Source organism: Lichenostomus cassidix, chromosome 18 (assembly GCF_008360975.1).
Source record: "Lichenostomus cassidix isolate B80296 chromosome 18, HeHo_3.0, whole genome shotgun sequence".
NCBI classification, from domain to species: domain Eukaryota; kingdom Metazoa; phylum Chordata; class Aves; order Passeriformes; family Meliphagidae; genus Lichenostomus; species Lichenostomus cassidix.
In genome coordinates, this window is record NC_139498.1 from 9,336,434 (window position 1) to 9,353,436 (window position 17,003).

The 17,003-nt window shown below is 42.7% G+C and overlaps 1 protein-coding gene across 1 annotated transcript in view; it reads right to left on the reverse strand.

The window, feature by feature from the left end:
* The window catches only part of LOC146429672 (uncharacterized), a 49,292-nt gene extending 33,302 nt beyond the window's left edge, over positions 1-15,990 (reverse strand). The window contains 29 exon segments of the mRNA XM_085078053.1: positions 146-342; positions 591-709; positions 946-1,072; positions 1,181-1,570; positions 1,659-1,749; positions 5,370-5,515; positions 5,600-5,776; positions 5,882-6,124; positions 7,071-7,326; positions 7,422-7,558; positions 7,638-7,761; positions 8,451-8,568; positions 8,655-8,742; positions 9,822-9,901; positions 10,074-10,380; positions 10,623-10,793; positions 11,371-11,520; positions 11,610-11,728; positions 12,091-12,229; positions 12,317-12,420; positions 12,525-12,623; positions 12,707-12,770; positions 12,869-12,961; positions 13,047-13,161; positions 13,260-13,287; positions 14,230-14,386; positions 14,478-14,621; positions 14,709-14,965; positions 15,884-15,990. Of these exon segments, the coding sequence (XP_084934179.1) occupies positions 146-342; positions 591-709; positions 946-1,072; positions 1,181-1,570; positions 1,659-1,749; positions 5,370-5,515; positions 5,600-5,776; positions 5,882-6,124; positions 7,071-7,326; positions 7,422-7,558; positions 7,638-7,761; positions 8,451-8,568; positions 8,655-8,742; positions 9,822-9,901; positions 10,074-10,380; positions 10,623-10,793; positions 11,371-11,520; positions 11,610-11,728; positions 12,091-12,229; positions 12,317-12,420; positions 12,525-12,623; positions 12,707-12,770; positions 12,869-12,961; positions 13,047-13,161; positions 13,260-13,287; positions 14,230-14,386; positions 14,478-14,621; positions 14,709-14,912 (4,187 nt within the window). The 5' untranslated portion in view covers positions 14,913-14,965; positions 15,884-15,990.
* Between the last annotated feature and the right edge of the window lie 1,013 nt (positions 15,991-17,003).

Here is a 17,003-nt window from a genome sequence, read left to right on the forward strand (position 1 = left end):
CAATGTTTACCTGCTTTCTGTCACATTTTCACCCTTTGTGGAACCCCACTGAAAGGAGAACACTGACTTCTTCCTGACTGTCACAATGGTCTACTCAAATTTCCATTCTTAGTCTTTGCCAGCCTTCCCCCTGCTTCCCACGTACTTGGCCTCCTCGAGCTCCTCCGTGCGCTGAATCGCGTCCGTCTCGTATTTGGTTCTCCACTGGGCCACTTCGCTGTTGGCCTTGGACAGAGCTCGCTGCAGCTCCCCCTTGGCCTCCTGCTCCTCCTCATATTGTTCCCGGAGCAAGTCACAGTCGTGGCGAGCAGACTGCAGGGCATGGGCCAGGGCGTTCTTGGCCTTGGGGAAGAATAGCAATTGGACAATGAATAGAAATATCCTTGGAAATCGCCTTATTGAGAAGATCTTACAAAGACCTGTGATGAGAAAGATCTGTGAATCTGCAAAAGATTTAGTGGATAGACAGCAGGGAAAGGGAAGCAATGGTTATATGGGAAAACTTGCACTGCATTATCTAAGTGGTTACTTTTCTCCCTTTCATCGTGTTGATTAAGTAATTTCACATATTTAGGAAAAATGCTTCTCACCTTTATCTCTTCCTCCAGATGCCTCTTGAGTTCCTCAATCTGTTGGGTGAAAGCCTGTTTGCCTCTTGACAGCTGAGAAACCAAAGCATCCTTCTCTTCCACCTGGCGTGAATATTCACCTGAGAAAATTTGCAGACACACAACAGTTTTATTGCCATTCATAGTGGCACTGTGAAAATTTGGGGCTGTAAAATCAGGTAGTGTGCAGTCCACACTGAAACGTATGATCCCATTTCAAGCATTTTTCAGTAGATGTGACATAAACAGTGTTGGACAGACCATGAATCCAGGAGAATAATTTTTGCACTGACTTCATAACATTATTGATCTGCACATGGAGCTGTGTCTCTCTCACCTGCTTCTGTCTGCAGACGAGCTCTTTGAGCATTGAGGTCATTAATCATGCGCTGATGCTCTTCTTCCTTGGTCTTAATCTCACTCAGCTGATCTTCCAAGGTGCGGCACATCTTCTCCAGGTTTGCCTATGTATGGAAAGTGATGAATTAACCATCCACTCTCTAAAGAATTGCAGGTACAAGAATTTGTGTTGTATTCCACTGGGTCAATGAGCCTAGAAAATATTTGTGTACCTTGGCTTTGGAGACAGACTCCATGTTACTGGCCAAGTCATCAATCTCCATCTTCAGCTCACTCTTCTCCTTCTCCAGCTTCTGCTTCACACGTTGCAGGTTGTCAATCTGCTCCCCCAGCTCAGCTGTGCTGTCCGCGTGCTTCTTGCGCAGGGCGGCAGCCGTGGCTTCGTGCTGCAGCGTGGCCTCTTCGAGGTCACGGCGCATCTTCTGGAATTCTGCCTCTCGCTTCTTGTTCATATCGATCTGAGCTGCTGTCGCCCCTCCTGCTTCTTCCAGGCGCTCGCTGATCTCCTCCAGCTCCCTCGACAGGTCAGCGCGATGCTTCTCTGCTTTAGCGCGAGAGGTTCGCTCTGCCTCAATTTCCTCCTCCAGCTCCTCAATACGAGCCTGGACAACAGCAGGGACCCTTCACAGCCTTGCCCTCCTCCTGCCTGAGCTGAGCCTGAGCAAGGGAGGGGAAGGAACAGAAACTTGCCTGCAGCTCCTTAATCTTCTTCTGAAGTTGCATGCCCAGGGCTTGTTCATCCTCTGTTTTGCTCTGGATCTGGCTGATTTCAAAGTCTTTCCTTTGGGCAAACAAATTGTGTTAAAGCTCAGAGGAAAAAGCCAAGTGCTCCAGCTGAGCACTCAGGTGCCCCAAAGCCACACTTATGTCGGAAAACACAGTTTTCCAGCAAAACTTGTGTTAGTTGGGCAGGCCTGAACAAAGCCTCAGCATAGTCAGGCCTCAGTAAAAATCCTAACAAGCTGTCATGAGAAACTAACACCTGGGAACCACAGCTGTGCTTCCGAGCTGTGAGAAGAATGTACGGAAGGAAACTTGTGATTAACAAGGAATGAGGAGGAAAACCCTGTAAATGTGAGTATGGAATGTAAGAGAAATGTAAGCTGTAACTGCTGCAATTAACGAGTAGATTAGTGATTAATAAATATAAACACTGTAACAGCATATAAAGTGCACATGCATTAAAATAAAAGGAGTTTGCTTTATGACTTATGTTAAGTCGTGTGTGAGTTCTCTCTCACCCTTCTTCAAATGGTGACCCCAACGTGATACGGAGATACAGATAGCAGGACTTAGGACCCTGCTCTGAGAAGCGACAATCACGGACACTGGCAGCAGAGTTTATGACCCTGTTCCAGTAAGCGGCGAGAATGGAGAGGTACCGGAGCAGCGCCGGTGAGCTAAGATCATTGCCCCTGCTTGGGGGGGAGGGATCCAAAGGCTCGGGCCGATCAAGACCCACTTCCGTAAGGGCTATAACCTCGGTAAAAGCTGCATTTGGTGAGCGCAGAAAATAGAGAGACGCCCCAGCGTTGCGCTCTGACAGCGGCAACCAAGATACTTTAAACCCAGCTGGACCAAAATGGAGACAGAGGTAGCCCAATGTTTATTGTTATGCTTTTTAGAAAAGCATGGACTACATAAAGGCACTCTATCACAGTTAGCTGGCCTAATTGTGGTGGGACAAGCCTATGGATTTTTTACAAATCCTGTTACAGTATTCGAAGTAAAGGAGTGGTTGAATTATGGAGCTAGTTTACTTCTAGAGGGCAATAAAACTGCAAAAAACTTGGCAAACCATGGAGTAAAGTAATAGCCTGCTTACAGCAACATTCAGCAGAGCGAGAACTTGCAAAAGTAACAGCAGAGAGAGTGGCAGCTGCAGAGAGTAGAGAAAAACCTGAGAGTTGCCGTCCTGCTTTTAACATGCAAAAAACTTCAGCAGTCGCACAGCCGGGGGAACCCCCCCGCTGGGGGGGTGGAATCGTAGCTCTCCCTCACTGCCACCACTAGCAAAAAGAGAACGCTCTGTGCCACTGCTAGAAGCTGAAAACATATAGTTGCCAGCTCCCCTCCCCCGTGAAAGGAAAAAGATCATTGAAGAATGCCAATCTAGCCCTTCAGTGCCTTCAGAGTCTATGCAAACTATTCGAGCATTAAGCAAAATTGAAACAGCTAATGTGCCCGATCGGGTGAAAAAACTATTCCTGTGTCAATGTATCATAGAAGTTAGCAACTTTACAACGAAAAACATCTCAGCTGCCTTATTTGAAAGTGCCACTGTTGAATTTTTACCAGAACAACTAAATACGATACCAAGGAAAGCTCAAGTAACGCGGGTACAGCACAGGAGTAGCCAGCAGCCGCCCCGTTGTTATCGATGTGGCAGCAAAGAACACATATGGAAAAACTGTAACGAGAAAGTTTGGTGTTCCTGCTGCAACAAGGATACTCACAGCACAGAAGCTTGTAAAAACAAGAAAAACAGACAGAAAGCGACCGGCGGCCACGCAGCTGCAACAGCCCCTACCCTCCACCACACGCCACCTGAATGCACGTGGAGACCTGTGGCGGAAGTTGCTCCAACCACGGTTTCCGGTCAACTGGCAAAGAAAGTGGAAGTCGCAGAGGATACCCCGGTAGGTGGAGCCGCGAGCCATCCACGCCTCCTTCACCGCCCCAACTGTGACATCTGTAGTAAGATCCTAAACTCTACCCCTCCCCAAGGATGAAGAAATGATTGACAGCTTCAGCAGCAAACCAAAACTAACCAACAGCGCTGCCAGCAGAAACAGCAGACTGATACCAGAATCGGAGGTGCGCAGAGCTGAGAGTGATGCAGGCAAACACCAGCTGCATCCCAAGATGCCCTTGTCAAAGCTCCAAAAAGCAATTTGTGAATGTGTTTTCAGAGTACCCTGTTATTTAGTGCAAACAAGTTATAGTTTGTACTTGTTTTCAGCTCTTCACAAATGAAATGACACCTTAATTGCTAAAGCCTTGAACAAAAGCTGAATTTTGCTAAAGTGTTGCTGAAGACAGTGTTTGTGTGTATGTGTGAATATTGCAGGCCTTCTGAGAGTGTGGTTTTGATTTCTTGAGAGTTTTGATGTGTGAATGAAACCTATGAGTAAAGTTATACTGAATAGTTTAAGCTACTTGATAAGTGTCATTAAAGTTAGATTTAAATAATACCTTAGTAAGTTTACCTAAGACGAAAGCTAAGCAAGATTGAAATAATAAAAGTATGGCAAATTGCAAATTCTGTTAAGTTTTAAATTCTGTTAGAGTTAAGTGATAATAATTTTAAATTCCATTGTGGTTAAGTCCAATTGTAGTTAAGTCTCTTTGATGTTACTCAGTTTACTATTTGTTAGTTTTAAATCCAATTTGTTAAGATTAAGCTTTATTAATTTTCAGTAATATCAATTTTAAGTTTTAAATTCATTAGTTTATATTATTGTTCACAAAAGCCTTTGCAGTTTTATCTTCCTTAGTTAAAGTCAAATGATAATGTCCACTGTTTTCAAATATTTCACCTCACCTTATATACTTACCTGCAAAATAGTAACATGTTAAGACACTCTCCTTATTGATATTAATCAAAGCTGTTTATAATATATTCTAAGAAAACCCTCCTACTTAGGGCATAGGCTCTGGCCAAGCCTCAGTCCTAGCTGGGAAATAGCTGGGAAATATGCCATGAGTCCCAAGTGTTTCTGCACCAAAATGTGATCAAATAATTTTAACTTGCCAAATTGAACTTATAAAAGCTAAACTTTCTTCCAGGTAAACTTGGAGTCCTTACCCAGGAAAAGTTCTCCAAGCTTTGCCTCTGAAGTGAATGTTTTCAGCAATGGCAATTCCAGAACCATGGCAACATAACTAAATAACTAGTGATATATCCTCAAGTAAATTTATAATAATTGTAGTAATAAAAATTACTTATAGCAAAGCAAATTAATCTGATAACAGACAATGTCTGTTCTCACAAACAAAACGGGGGAATTTGTTGGAAAACACAGTTTTCCAGCAAAACTTGTGTTAGTTGGGCAGGCCTCAACAAAGCCTCAGCATAGGCAGGCCTCAGTAAAAATCCTAGCAAGCTGTCATGAGAAACTAACACCTGGGAACCACAGCTGTGATTCCGAGCTGTGAGAAGAATGTACGGAAGGAAACTTGTGATTAACAAGGAATGAGGAGGAAAACCCTGTAGATGTGAGAATGGAATGTAAAAGAAATGTAAACTGTAACTGCTGCAATTAACGAGTAGATTAGTGATTAATAAATATAAACACTGTAACAGTACATAAAGTGCACATGCATTAAAATAAAAGGAGTTTGCTTTATGACTTATGTTAAGTCATGTGTGAGTTCTCTCTCGCCCTTCTTCACACTTACTTCTTCAGCTTCTCATCCAGCTGCTGCTTATCATTCTCCAGATCCATGATGCTGTCCTGGGCCATTTTCAGGTCTCCTTCCAGTTTCCTCTTAGCTCTCTCCAGGTCCATGCGCAGTTTCTTCTCTTGCTCCAGGGACCCTTCCAGCTAAACACAACAACACAGCAGTGCTCTACCAGCCAGCTCAGCCTCCATACCTGTCCTGTTCCTGCTCTATGTCTCTGTGCTTACATCGTCCACTTGCTGCTCCAGCTTGGTCTTGGCTTTGGTGAGTGTGTTGACTTTGTCCTCTTCTGCCTGCAGGTCATCCAGGGTCTGCTGATGGGCCTCTTGGAGGGCTTTCTTCTCTTTTGTCAGCTTGGCGATGGTCTCGTCCAGGGCTGCCATCTCCTCGGTCAGGTTTTTCACCTTTAGGAAGGAGGGAGCAAGTTGCAAATTAAGGAATTACATATAATATTCCTGTAATAGCACAGAGCTTTTTCCGGAGTGTGAGTGACAGGTTCTGCCTCATACCTTATTTTCCGTGGCATGTTTTTCCTTCTCCACCTTGGCCAGTGTTAGCTCAAGGTCATCAATATCTTTCTTCAGCTCTGAACATTCATCCTCCAGTTTCCTCTTCTTGGCTGTCAGCTCAGCATTAATTTCCTCCTCATCCTCAGCCCTTTCTGTCACCTCCTTAATTTTGGCTTCCAGCTGGATTTTAGTTTTGATGAGCTGATCACACCTTTCCTCAGCATCAGCCAAAGCATCAGCTTCCTGTTAGAGAAACATAGTTTTTTTTGCTATTCACAACTGTTTGCACAAGCTCAATAGAGAAATAATATTTTCAGCTGGGGAAAAGAAATATGTAATTAGTCTTTCTTGTTTTCTTTTAGAAAATGATTTTTTTGCACTGCTCCTTTAAATCAGAGCAGGATTTTACTCTATTTAATTTTTTTACTCTCATCAATTATTCTCTTTTGTTGTTCTTATAGATAAGATGATAATATCCAGTAATACTTTTATTCTCAAGAGTTATGATTACTTTCTCTGAAAGTCAAGTACGGAATATAATTGTGTAGAGAGTTTTTTTCATTTCTCTTCATATAAGATTCTCTTCATATAAGATTTTCTTGGCAAGACTGGATTTGAAATAAGTTTCTTTGGGACATATCCATTCATATATAGTCTAGGTGCAATTAGAGGTTTCAATTTGAATCTGACCTTTTTTTGAACCTGTCAAACAGATATCTGAAGACACAAGGTAATGTTTAAAACTGACCAATCTTTTGCTCTTCCAATGGACTTTAGAGGTACACATAGGGCCATGACAGAAAGCAAAGGGATTTTGTGTCTTCCTGAAATAGTGGTTGCAGAAAGACAAGTGGCATAACATGTGTCATAAGAGATGGCATAGAGCTCTTTTATTTGGCCAACTGATTGAAACCAGAGTAAGTTGTTGAATGAATTGCTCTACAGACTCTGTTAACGGTATATACTAAATCTCCAGTGACTACATTGAACCTTATATTGAGAGCATGGAGAAATACCTGCTTCAAAAGTCATTTCCAAGCTAGAACCTCATATTATATTGTTGACACTAAGTGGTCTGAATTTTACCTTTTCTTATGCATACTAAAATATTTTCACAAACAATTTATTGTGTAGCATGAGAGTTACATGCTGTGAGCGTACCTGGAAGAAATACACTAATGATACTTACTGATTGCACTTGGAGCTGCAGGTCATTTTTCTCCTGCATTAGAGATGCCATTTTCTCCTCCAGTTCCTTCCGCTTTGCCTCAGACTTTGCAAGCTCTTCCTTGGTTTTCTCAAACTCCCCCTTCATGTTGGCCATTTCCTTCTCAGACTCTGCACTCTTCAGCAAGGGCTTGATCTTGAAGAACAGCTTCATCCATGGCCAATGTTTGACATTCATGAATGAGCGAACGTTGTACTGGATGCAGAAGATGGACTCCCTGAAGCATAATTAAAAAGTACAATGAATATTCTGATAAGTGCCAACACTTTCCCCCAAGCAGAGTGACTTCAGCTGAAAAAGAGCAATGTGTACCTCCGCTCCACCATTCTCTGGTACTCCACCCTCATCAGGAAGCCTCTGCACCTGGCCTGGGTGCGAGTGATGAGCTGTGCCAGCTTCTCATCCCTCATCTCCTCCAGGAGTCCCAGCAGCCCAGCTTTGAAGAACACCTTGAGAGAAGGAATGTTGCAGCTAATCAGTGTCAGGTAGAGCAAAGCAGAGGCAGACAGGGAATGGAGGGGTTTGTACCTTGGTGTGTCCAAATTTGTACTGGGTGTGGTCCACATCGATTGACCCAAGGAGCTTCTCAGAAGCCTTCTTGCTATCGATGAACTGTCCCTCAGGGATGGCGCTGGCATTGAGCACCTTGTATCTGTGGAATTAGAGGAAATAGGAATGAAGACAATGTCAAGTCACAAGATTACTCCCTTCACTGAAACCAAGAGCAGTGTTTGCAGCTCTTCCTCAGGCTGAGGAAGTTGAAATTTGCTCCCTTGTTTAGAGAAACCCTTCTGATGAAGTCTTAACCTGGTAACAAAATTAAGGAAACTTTTCCTCTCCTTAGGTGACTGGTCACAGGTGAAGAGAACACTGATCTCCAGTCAGTCCAATCCATATCCTTTTACTTAAACTATGCTGTAGAAAATTACTTGAGAGGAATGTTGCCACTCTGTGTATAAGAGAAAAGCCCCTTCCCCTGAAACTTGCAGCTGATGCAATGGCCAAAGGACCCTGAGTTTGTAATTTTTACCTGAGAACCTGTTGTCACCACATCCCAAACTAGCATTTATTAATGTAGTAATTACTGGCTTCTGCAGCTCTACTGTGCTTCCATACTCAGATCCCTCAGCAGTCAGTGAGGACACCTGACACTCTGAATTTCTCAACAATTTTTCTTTTGCTAGTACTATATCTTGCCTTTTGTTGTGCACCCCAACATTTCCTTTTCTTCCAGTTATGATCAGAAAGAGATGGCATTAGAAAATGTCCCCAAGTGTTAAAATAGTTAAGATGTAAAACTTCTGCCAGAAAGACAGAATGGAAATCAAAAAGGAGACTGACCTCTGTTTGAAGTCAGCATAGAGGATTCTGCTGGGGAACCCTTTCCTGCAGATCCTGATCCCTTCCAGCACACCGTTACAGCGCAGCTGGTGAAGCACCAGCTCGTGCTCCATGGCACCTAAGCAATAAGATAATTATTTGATAATTCATATAAAGCATAGAGTATAATGGCTGCATCACACTATTTTTGCTTGGGACTCTTACCAGGTGTTTTTGTCTCATTGGGGATGATACAGCGCACAAAATGGGGGTGAGTGCTCCGCAGATTGGTCATCAGCTTGTTGAGATTCTCCTGTGGGTTCATGAGTAAAGATTTTTAATTTACAAATGGTACCTCCTTAGTTCAGATTCTTACTGTATGGAAGACACAATTGATGTGATCAGAAACAAAACCAACTGCAGAAGAGGGTTAGGAACCAAGTTTGCAGTGGCCTTAGGCTACTTGTGAAGATACATTTGACAAAGATTAAGCAGTACCTGACAGGGAAGACTGCCTGTCCAGTGAGAATGGGGGTCAGAAATCATAGAGCAAAGGCATGAGTGGCAGGCCCTACAGCACCCATTTCAAGAAGTGCTTTTAAAGGCAAATCCATGAACTATATCTGACTTTAGATATTAATTTTACCATCTACATCCTCATAGATCACAGTTTAGAACTGGTTTGGAGCAAAGGCAAAGCTACTCAGACAAACACCTCTTTAACAGCATGAGAAACTGTTCCAGATGCCAGGTCATCACAGACCTCAAGTGCAGAAACAAGAGAGTTTTCATCTGCCTTAAGCCCCGTCCATTGGTGGAAAGTTAACTCACTTTGGTATTTTTCTATTGCCTTGTCTTCATATGTATAATTATCTGCAAACCATATGTCATGGATTATGCATTCTCATGTGCAAATGCACATATGTTTGTGTGTGTTGATCCAGACTCAAGATTCCCTGAGGCATGTAGCCAAATCCACCATTGCCCTCACAAAGTCAAGAGAAAGGGTGAAGAGCTTGATCCTACAACTACCGTGCTTGTAAGTAAATAAACTGTACCCTGACCTAAGTGCTTTTCCCAACGTTTGGAGAAAGGTAAGATCAAGATATATCTTCCCCAGCTGGCCTCAGCTGACTTGCTGAGGTCTTTTATGAATAACCAAAGACACATTCTTGATACAGAAAAATGTTAACAGCTGCAGTTAAATGGTCTTGTTGCAGCTAGAGTGAGGTTTTACAATCTTCAATTCAAACGAAATCAAATCAAATCAAACCAAACCAAACCAACCAAAAAAAAAAACCCAAACAAACAAAACCAAAACCAAACAAAAACCCAACAAAAACCAGAAACCAAAACCAGGTAAAAAGTAGAGAGAATGACTTCTGTACTCACCCTGAAAAGAGCTGAGACAGTTTGGAAAGAAGAACCCTTCTTTTTTCCTCCCTTCTTGCCACCACCACCACCACTAGCCTCTGAAGAACACACACACACAAAAAAAGATGGTCTTACAACTTATAAAGACCAAGATTTTTCATATATACCAGTCATTAAAAGAACAGAATGTAGAAAAGAACACTATCTGATATTCAAGGCTCAGTTACAGTCAGTAAATTAACATGGAAATACGAATTTCAGAGAACTGACCTGCCTCTCCTCCAGCAGAGGCAAAGAGTAAAGCCAGGGTCTTCAGGGATGACTTCTGATACAGCCCCACAACAGTTTCATTCAGGGGGTCCTTGTTCTTGTCAAGCCAGCCAGTGATGTTGTAGTCCACTGTTCCAGCATAGTGCACCAGGGAGAAGTGAGCCTCAGCCTTGCCTTTGGCAGGCTTGGGCTTCTGGAAGTTGTTGGACTTGCCCAGGTGCTGATCATAGAGCTTGTTCTTGAAAGAGGTGTCAGTTGCCTTGGGGAACATGCACTCCTCTTCCAGGATGGAGAAAATGCCCATGGGCTGGGAGAAATCACAAGGAAGGAGGGAGGACAAGGTGAAAAGGCAGAAAGACTCACAGATGAAATAACTTCCTAAGTAGGACAATATTACTGATACATGGGATTGTTCTGCTCAGCAAATTGTAAAATAATATAAACTGGTGTATTTGCAGAATCATATTTACTATTTCAAACTGCATTTATAAATATATATAAAATTAATGCATTTCTGAAAATACCTGACGTTGTGAATTATGGAAATACCTTCTCAATGAGCTCAATGCAGGCAGCCAGGTCCATGCCAAAGTCAATGAACTCCCATTCAATCCCCTCCTTCTTGTACTCCTCCTGCTCCAGCACGAACATGTGGTGGTTGAAGAACTGTTGCAGTTTCTCATTGGTGAAGTTGATGCACAGCTGCTCCAGGCTGTTGAACTGTACAATTACAAACCAAGATGATTATTAATGTAAATTGAGCAAGTTAGGCATAAAGAACAGTGCTGGCTATTTTTCCAAATCATGGGAGGTTCTGTAAGTGTTCTTTTTTTGTTCATCCAGGAGTTTAGATCTTCTCTCAGTGTGTCTCTTTTTTCAACCTGAACACTATCCGTATGTTTCTGACTCTAGGAATTTAGATAATTTTAATAACTCAGACTTTGTCAGTTTTGATATCTACTAGACTGGGCTAATTCAGTTTTAGGAGAGTCCACAGCACAGCAGTATATCCAGCATCCACAAACATTGATTTCAAAGCATGCACGAAACTTCAGTGAAAAATCTTCACTTAGGGATGCCCACTGGCAAATGTGCAAAACAAAAATCTATTTCTAATTAAGCCCTGTGGGAAGCAGAATGCTTTAGATACACTATAAAAGGATCAAACCATATATGAAAAAAAAAAAAAGAAAACAAAGAAAAATAAAACCCAAACTAGCAGCATTACTTCTGAAGCATTTTTTTTCACATAATAGAGTTATTTTAAAAAGCATGTTAATAATCCCCTGTTCCTTACATCAAAGATCTCAAAGCCAGCAATGTCCAGGACACCAATGAAGTACTGCCTGGGCTGCTTTGTATCCAGCTGTTGGTTGATACGAACAACCATCCACAGGAACATCTTCTCAAATACTGCCTTTGCCAGGGCACCCACTGAATTGTATACCTGAAATGTGAAAGAGAAAGCGTGAGCTATCATTCAGGAAAAAAGGAAAGTCCAGAGAACCTATCCACAAAACAGGGGGTTGTTGTTACCTGCTGCACAGTTTGGCCCTTGGTCACATATTCATTCCCCACCTTGACTCGAGGGTAGCAGAGGGCCTTGAGCAGGTCTGCTGAGTTCAGACCCATCAGGTAGGCAGCCTTGTCAGCAACTAAACATCAAAGCAATCACTTGTTAAGGTATCAGTAGACATTACTGCTCCTTTAAAAAAAATATTAAAGGGCAATTCCACAAAAAATCAAAAGTTAAGTAAAGAAAAAAATGTATACATGCCAATGGTAACATTCTTTGTGAGACACTGGACCTTACATTTACATTATTCAAAATAATCTGCAGGTTCCACAGAGTTGTTTTCCTCCAGAGAAGGCGTCTGGCTAGGACTCACTTCTATTCTACAATCCTGGCACTGGGGAAGTGCACAGGCTGAGCCAATCATTCTGACCCTGACACACTGCCTTTAACTGAGTGCAAGTTCAGTATCTTTTGTGCTCAGGTGAGGGTTGTTGCTGATACCTTCAGTGCCATCAGGCTCTGCCTGCTCCTCTCGTTGTTTCTGCTTGAACTTCAGGTTCCCATAGTGCATGACAGCCCCTGTCAGCTTGTAGATGGCTGTTTTCTCATCTGGAGTGAAGCCCAGGATGTCAATGGCACTCTAACAAAAACAGTTGCTAAGGTAAGTACCACACCTGTTAAAAGTCAGAGAAATAAAATTTCACCTAAGAAAATTTCTGTTACTTACATCTGTGGCCATCAGCTCTTCCTGGTCGTTGATGCTGGGAACTGTGATCTCCCCTTGACTCACATACTGATAATCATACGGGTTGGTGGTGATCAGTAACATCTCTGAAAAGAAGGACAAAGCCAACCAGGTCAAATGCAATTGGCACGGAGATGAATTCAGTGTTGTTCCATGACCTTAGCCTGGAGGAGTTAATGATCTTTCCTACCAATTAGCTCTGGCTTCTTGTTGGACATGATCTGATAAAAGATGTGGTAGCTTCTTTCCGCCTTGAGCTGGAAAGTGACTCTGGATTTCTCCAGCAGATCTGGCAAGGATGGTAGGATAGAGTCAAGCACAAAAAGTGGGGAAGGCTGCAAGGCAGGGGATCAGGCTGGAAGGGTGTCTTACATGTTTCAATGTCAGCAGAAGCCAGTTTGCCTGTGGCACCAAAATGGATTCTGATGAATTTACCCTGAAAGCAGGAGGAAAGTCTATTGAGCCCTTTTTTGTCAATATGGACAGCAAGAATATCCAAATGGGTGTTGACAGTTGTCCAAAGTAGCAACTTACAAAACGTGAGGAGTTGTCATTCCTCACAGTCTTGGCGTTTCCAAAGGCCTCCAGCAGTGGGTTGGCGCTGATGATTTGATCCTCAAGCGTTCCCTGCAGGGAGATAATTCTTCAGTGACTGTGTTTAGCTCACAGGGCAATGACAGGCCAAGTGTTCAGTCTGTTCTTCCTGACTCACCTGCATTTTGCCTGTTGGCTGTTCCTCCTTTTTCTTGTCACCGCTGGCTGCAATTGTTGCAAAGTACTGGATGACACGCTTTGTGTTCACAGTCTTCCCAGCACCGGATTCTCCGCTGTCAAAGCCAAGAGAGAAGCAGAGAGTGCCTGGTCAGGCAGGAGGTCCCCTGGCACTGGGCAGCCCTGCAGGGGTGTGAGCAGGGGGTGTACATACGTGATCAGGATGGACTGGTTCTCCCGATCTGTGAATGAAGCAGAAACAAATAGACTTTGTAAATGAAAACCACAAAAATACTGAAAATGAATGTAAGTTATGGCAAGGAAAATCCCTGCATTTTTTTCTTTGTTTACTCCTAAGTATTTTTTTCCACTTCAATTCCTTACAAAGCAATTTTTCACTTGCACTCTTACCTCGAAACATATTCACAACACTTATGACCCCAAATTAGGGAGGTATGGATTTGATGGGTGGACTGTTAGATGGTTAAGGAATTAGCTGCAATGCTGCGTGCAAAAAGTTACAGTCAAAGGCTCCTTGTCCAAATGGTTAATGAGTGGTGGAAAGAGAGAGAAGGACTTTTTACCAAGTCTGCAGTGACAGAACAAGGGGCACCAGTTTTAGGCTCGAAGAGGCAGATTTTATGATGATGCTGGTGAGACACAGGAACAGGTTGCCAAAAGATGTTGCCAATATCCCACCACTAAAATGATTCAAGGTCAGATTCAAGGCTGGACAGAGCTTTGAGCAACCTAATCTAGCGGAAGATGTCCCTCCAAATGTCATAGGGAAGGCCCATGACATTTTGAAAGATCCCCTCCAGCACAAAACATTCTGTGATTCTATAATGCTTTTCCATGGACATTGCAAACCCTTCAAGAGCCATAGCTGTTTCTCTGTTCCACTCTATGTTCTTTTCCTTCTCCTCCATACAGTAAATTGTTTTAATTCTCTGCTACACAGGCTGCTTTTAGAGCAGTAGGGAAAGTGAGAGTAAAGACTCACAACAAAGGAATCCTGATCATGGGTGATACTTTGGAGCTCAACAGCACAGAGAAAGAAAGGAATGAAAAAGTTGGATGCAAAACTATCAGCAATACGCAATGCTATTTCACTTTCATGGCAGGGTTTTCTCAAGACAAACCAGAACAGTTGTGATGTGATGCTTATGATGAGAGCCACTCACCAGTGAGCATGAACTGATAGGCATTGTCAGAGATGGAGAAGATGTGTGGAGGAGCCTCCTGACGCTTCTTGCCTCGGTAGGCCAACACCACCTCCGGGTTGTACACCGGCAGCCACTTGTAGGGGTTGACAGTGACGCAGAAGAGACCCGAGTAGGTCTGTGAGGAAGGGAGACAGCACGTTGGCTTCCCCTGAGCCTGGCACAGCAGCTCCTGCGGCTGCCCAAAGGAAGCTGCTGCTGCCACTTACGTAGATCATCCAGGCTGCGTAACGCTCTTTGAGGTTGTACAGCACAGCGGGTTCGTGCAGGTGGGTCATCATGGCCATGTCCTCGATTTTATCGTACTTGGGAGGGTTCATGGAGAAGATCTGATCATCCTTCACAGTCAGGGTCTGTCAGAGGGCAGGAATGTAGAGGCATGTTAGCTAAGAGCCAGAGTGGGAATGAACTGATGTTAATAAATCTTACATTTTACCCACCTCTCCTTTCTCAGTCTTCACAGTGACTTTGCCAGATTCCCTGCTCTGGATTGTGCTCTTCACATAGGACTCCTTTGCATGTACCACAAAGACTGATGTCTTGGCATCAAAAGGCTTGTTCTGGGCCTCAATTCTCTCCTTCTCTGACTTTCGGAGGTAAGGAGCTGCCTCCCCAAAGATGGCCATCTCGGAGTCCGAAGACATGGCTGTGGTTTACTGCGTGCTGCCAGGCACGGCGCTGAAGTGGAGAGGCAGTGCTGAGTGATGCGAGAAATTTCTTTTTAGCCAGCACCTTAGGCTTTGTAGTGTTCCGCTCTGCCTATTAATATGGTCTTCTTTTCTGCTGTACCTGCTTTTTACCCTTGATGTCTTTTAATTTACTTTAATCTTTTAGAAGATAGGTGTCTTGATTGAGGTTATTTTAAGCTTGTTTCCATTATCCCAGTTTACATGTTCAGTTCATTAGATCTCATAGTGTTTTAGTAGGCTATACAGAAAATTGGATTGACTGGCAGATTCAGCGCTAATCAAAGATGCAGCAGATATGCCAAGCAAAAACCAAAAGATACCCAGGGAAGTAATCTTCTCAAAACTATGAAAGCTCACTTAATTCTTTCTTAATTCTTGCCCATTTTAGACCATATAATTTAGACCATACAGTGCCAACTGTACTATATTGGAGTAGCATCAGGAAAAGGATGTGGAGTAAGCAGAAGCAGAGGTATGAGTTGTCTGTGCAAAACTTTCTCATCTGTAGAAAAACTGGAGTTTTGTCTCCTCTAACTGTTCTGCCTTTTCCAGTTCAAGATCACTCTTTAATATTAACTTGTACCAAAGGAGGAAAACTTCTCAATAAAAAACATTTGGAGGGATTTCTCAAAATCTTAACTATACATGTGCTGTTCATTCATCCTTTCTTTCCTGGATTTCTGTTTACAGTCAATCTCCTTATAAGAGTTCTGTGTATAAGAGGTCAATTATTTCCCAGCAGGTACCAAACAAATGCATTAAACACAGTTATGAAAGGAAATTTGCTCTTTTAGACAGCACAGCTCAGGTAGAATTGTACTGCTTCAGTGTGCACAGATGTAAAAGGCTATGGGAAATGGCCTTAGAAATGCATAAAAAAAGCAAACCTAGAGTCTGTTCCTATGAAGTAAGTAAATCAGTCTTACCTCTTGTGTCACCAGTTGACTTGCAGCCTGGAAACTGGTCAATACTGAAAAAGAGAAATGACAACTTCTTTCTTATCTTTGCACAGACTCCCAATAATAGTCACTGGGGAAAAATATTGTAGTGACTTGAACAGCCAAGGAACATGTCTATTGAGACAGCCAGTTCTTTGAGGAAAGCAGTTCCACAGACAGCAGGAATGCTGTGGGATTCTGCCAGCACCCAACTGTCCATATTCTTACCTTTAATCCTTCCACAGAGACAGAACAGGCTTGTCCTACCAGCACTTTTATAGGTTCTGGTTTGCACATTCAATTCCCTTCTCCTCTTTCTTAGGTCAAAAAAATTTTTGGCAAAGCATTGTTTGGCAAACTTGACTGAGTACTTGATTCCCATTTGTGCTTGTGGATATATTTAGAAATATTTGAAGTCTTCCTAGCTATGTGAATAAATCTCCTATAAATATTATGACCAGAAATCTAGGAAGGAGGAAGTGCTGTCCAGCAAATAGAGCACGACACTGGATCTTGGAATTGTTGGCTTCTCTACTCCTGTTAATTACTCTTTGACATATAAGATTTGTGTGTCTCAGGACTCAGCAGCAGCAAGAAGGATTACTATTACAAGAGCTTTGGAGTGAACCTATTTTGAAATATTCTGGAAATAAAGAATAGGAACAATCAAGTATAGTATAATTCCAGGACTGGATGACCATAGGTGCAGCTTGTGTTACTGCACTTATTTGAAACTCCTTAGCTTTTTGCTGGCTACCTTCAGAAGATCAGATAAGACAGATTATCCCCCTTGATTCATACATTAAATTACATCTTTTAGCTCCTTCTGAAGTATTGTTGATCAGCTATGATTTGAAATACAATTTTAAAGGTATTATTTTGCCATTTTCCTTATCTGGCTAGTTTGCTCAGGTGTATGCCCAGCAGAAATTTCAGTGAGGGCCACATTAGCAAAAATTCCTAAGGATGCATTCTGCATCCTTCATCTTTTCAGTTTATTGGGAGTTTTGACTTGCCAACCTGCTGCTATTTTAGAAACCTTGCACTGCAGCAGTAGTTACCAAATGCAAGAATGGGATTTAGATCCCACACTGTCCTCCTCCAACTT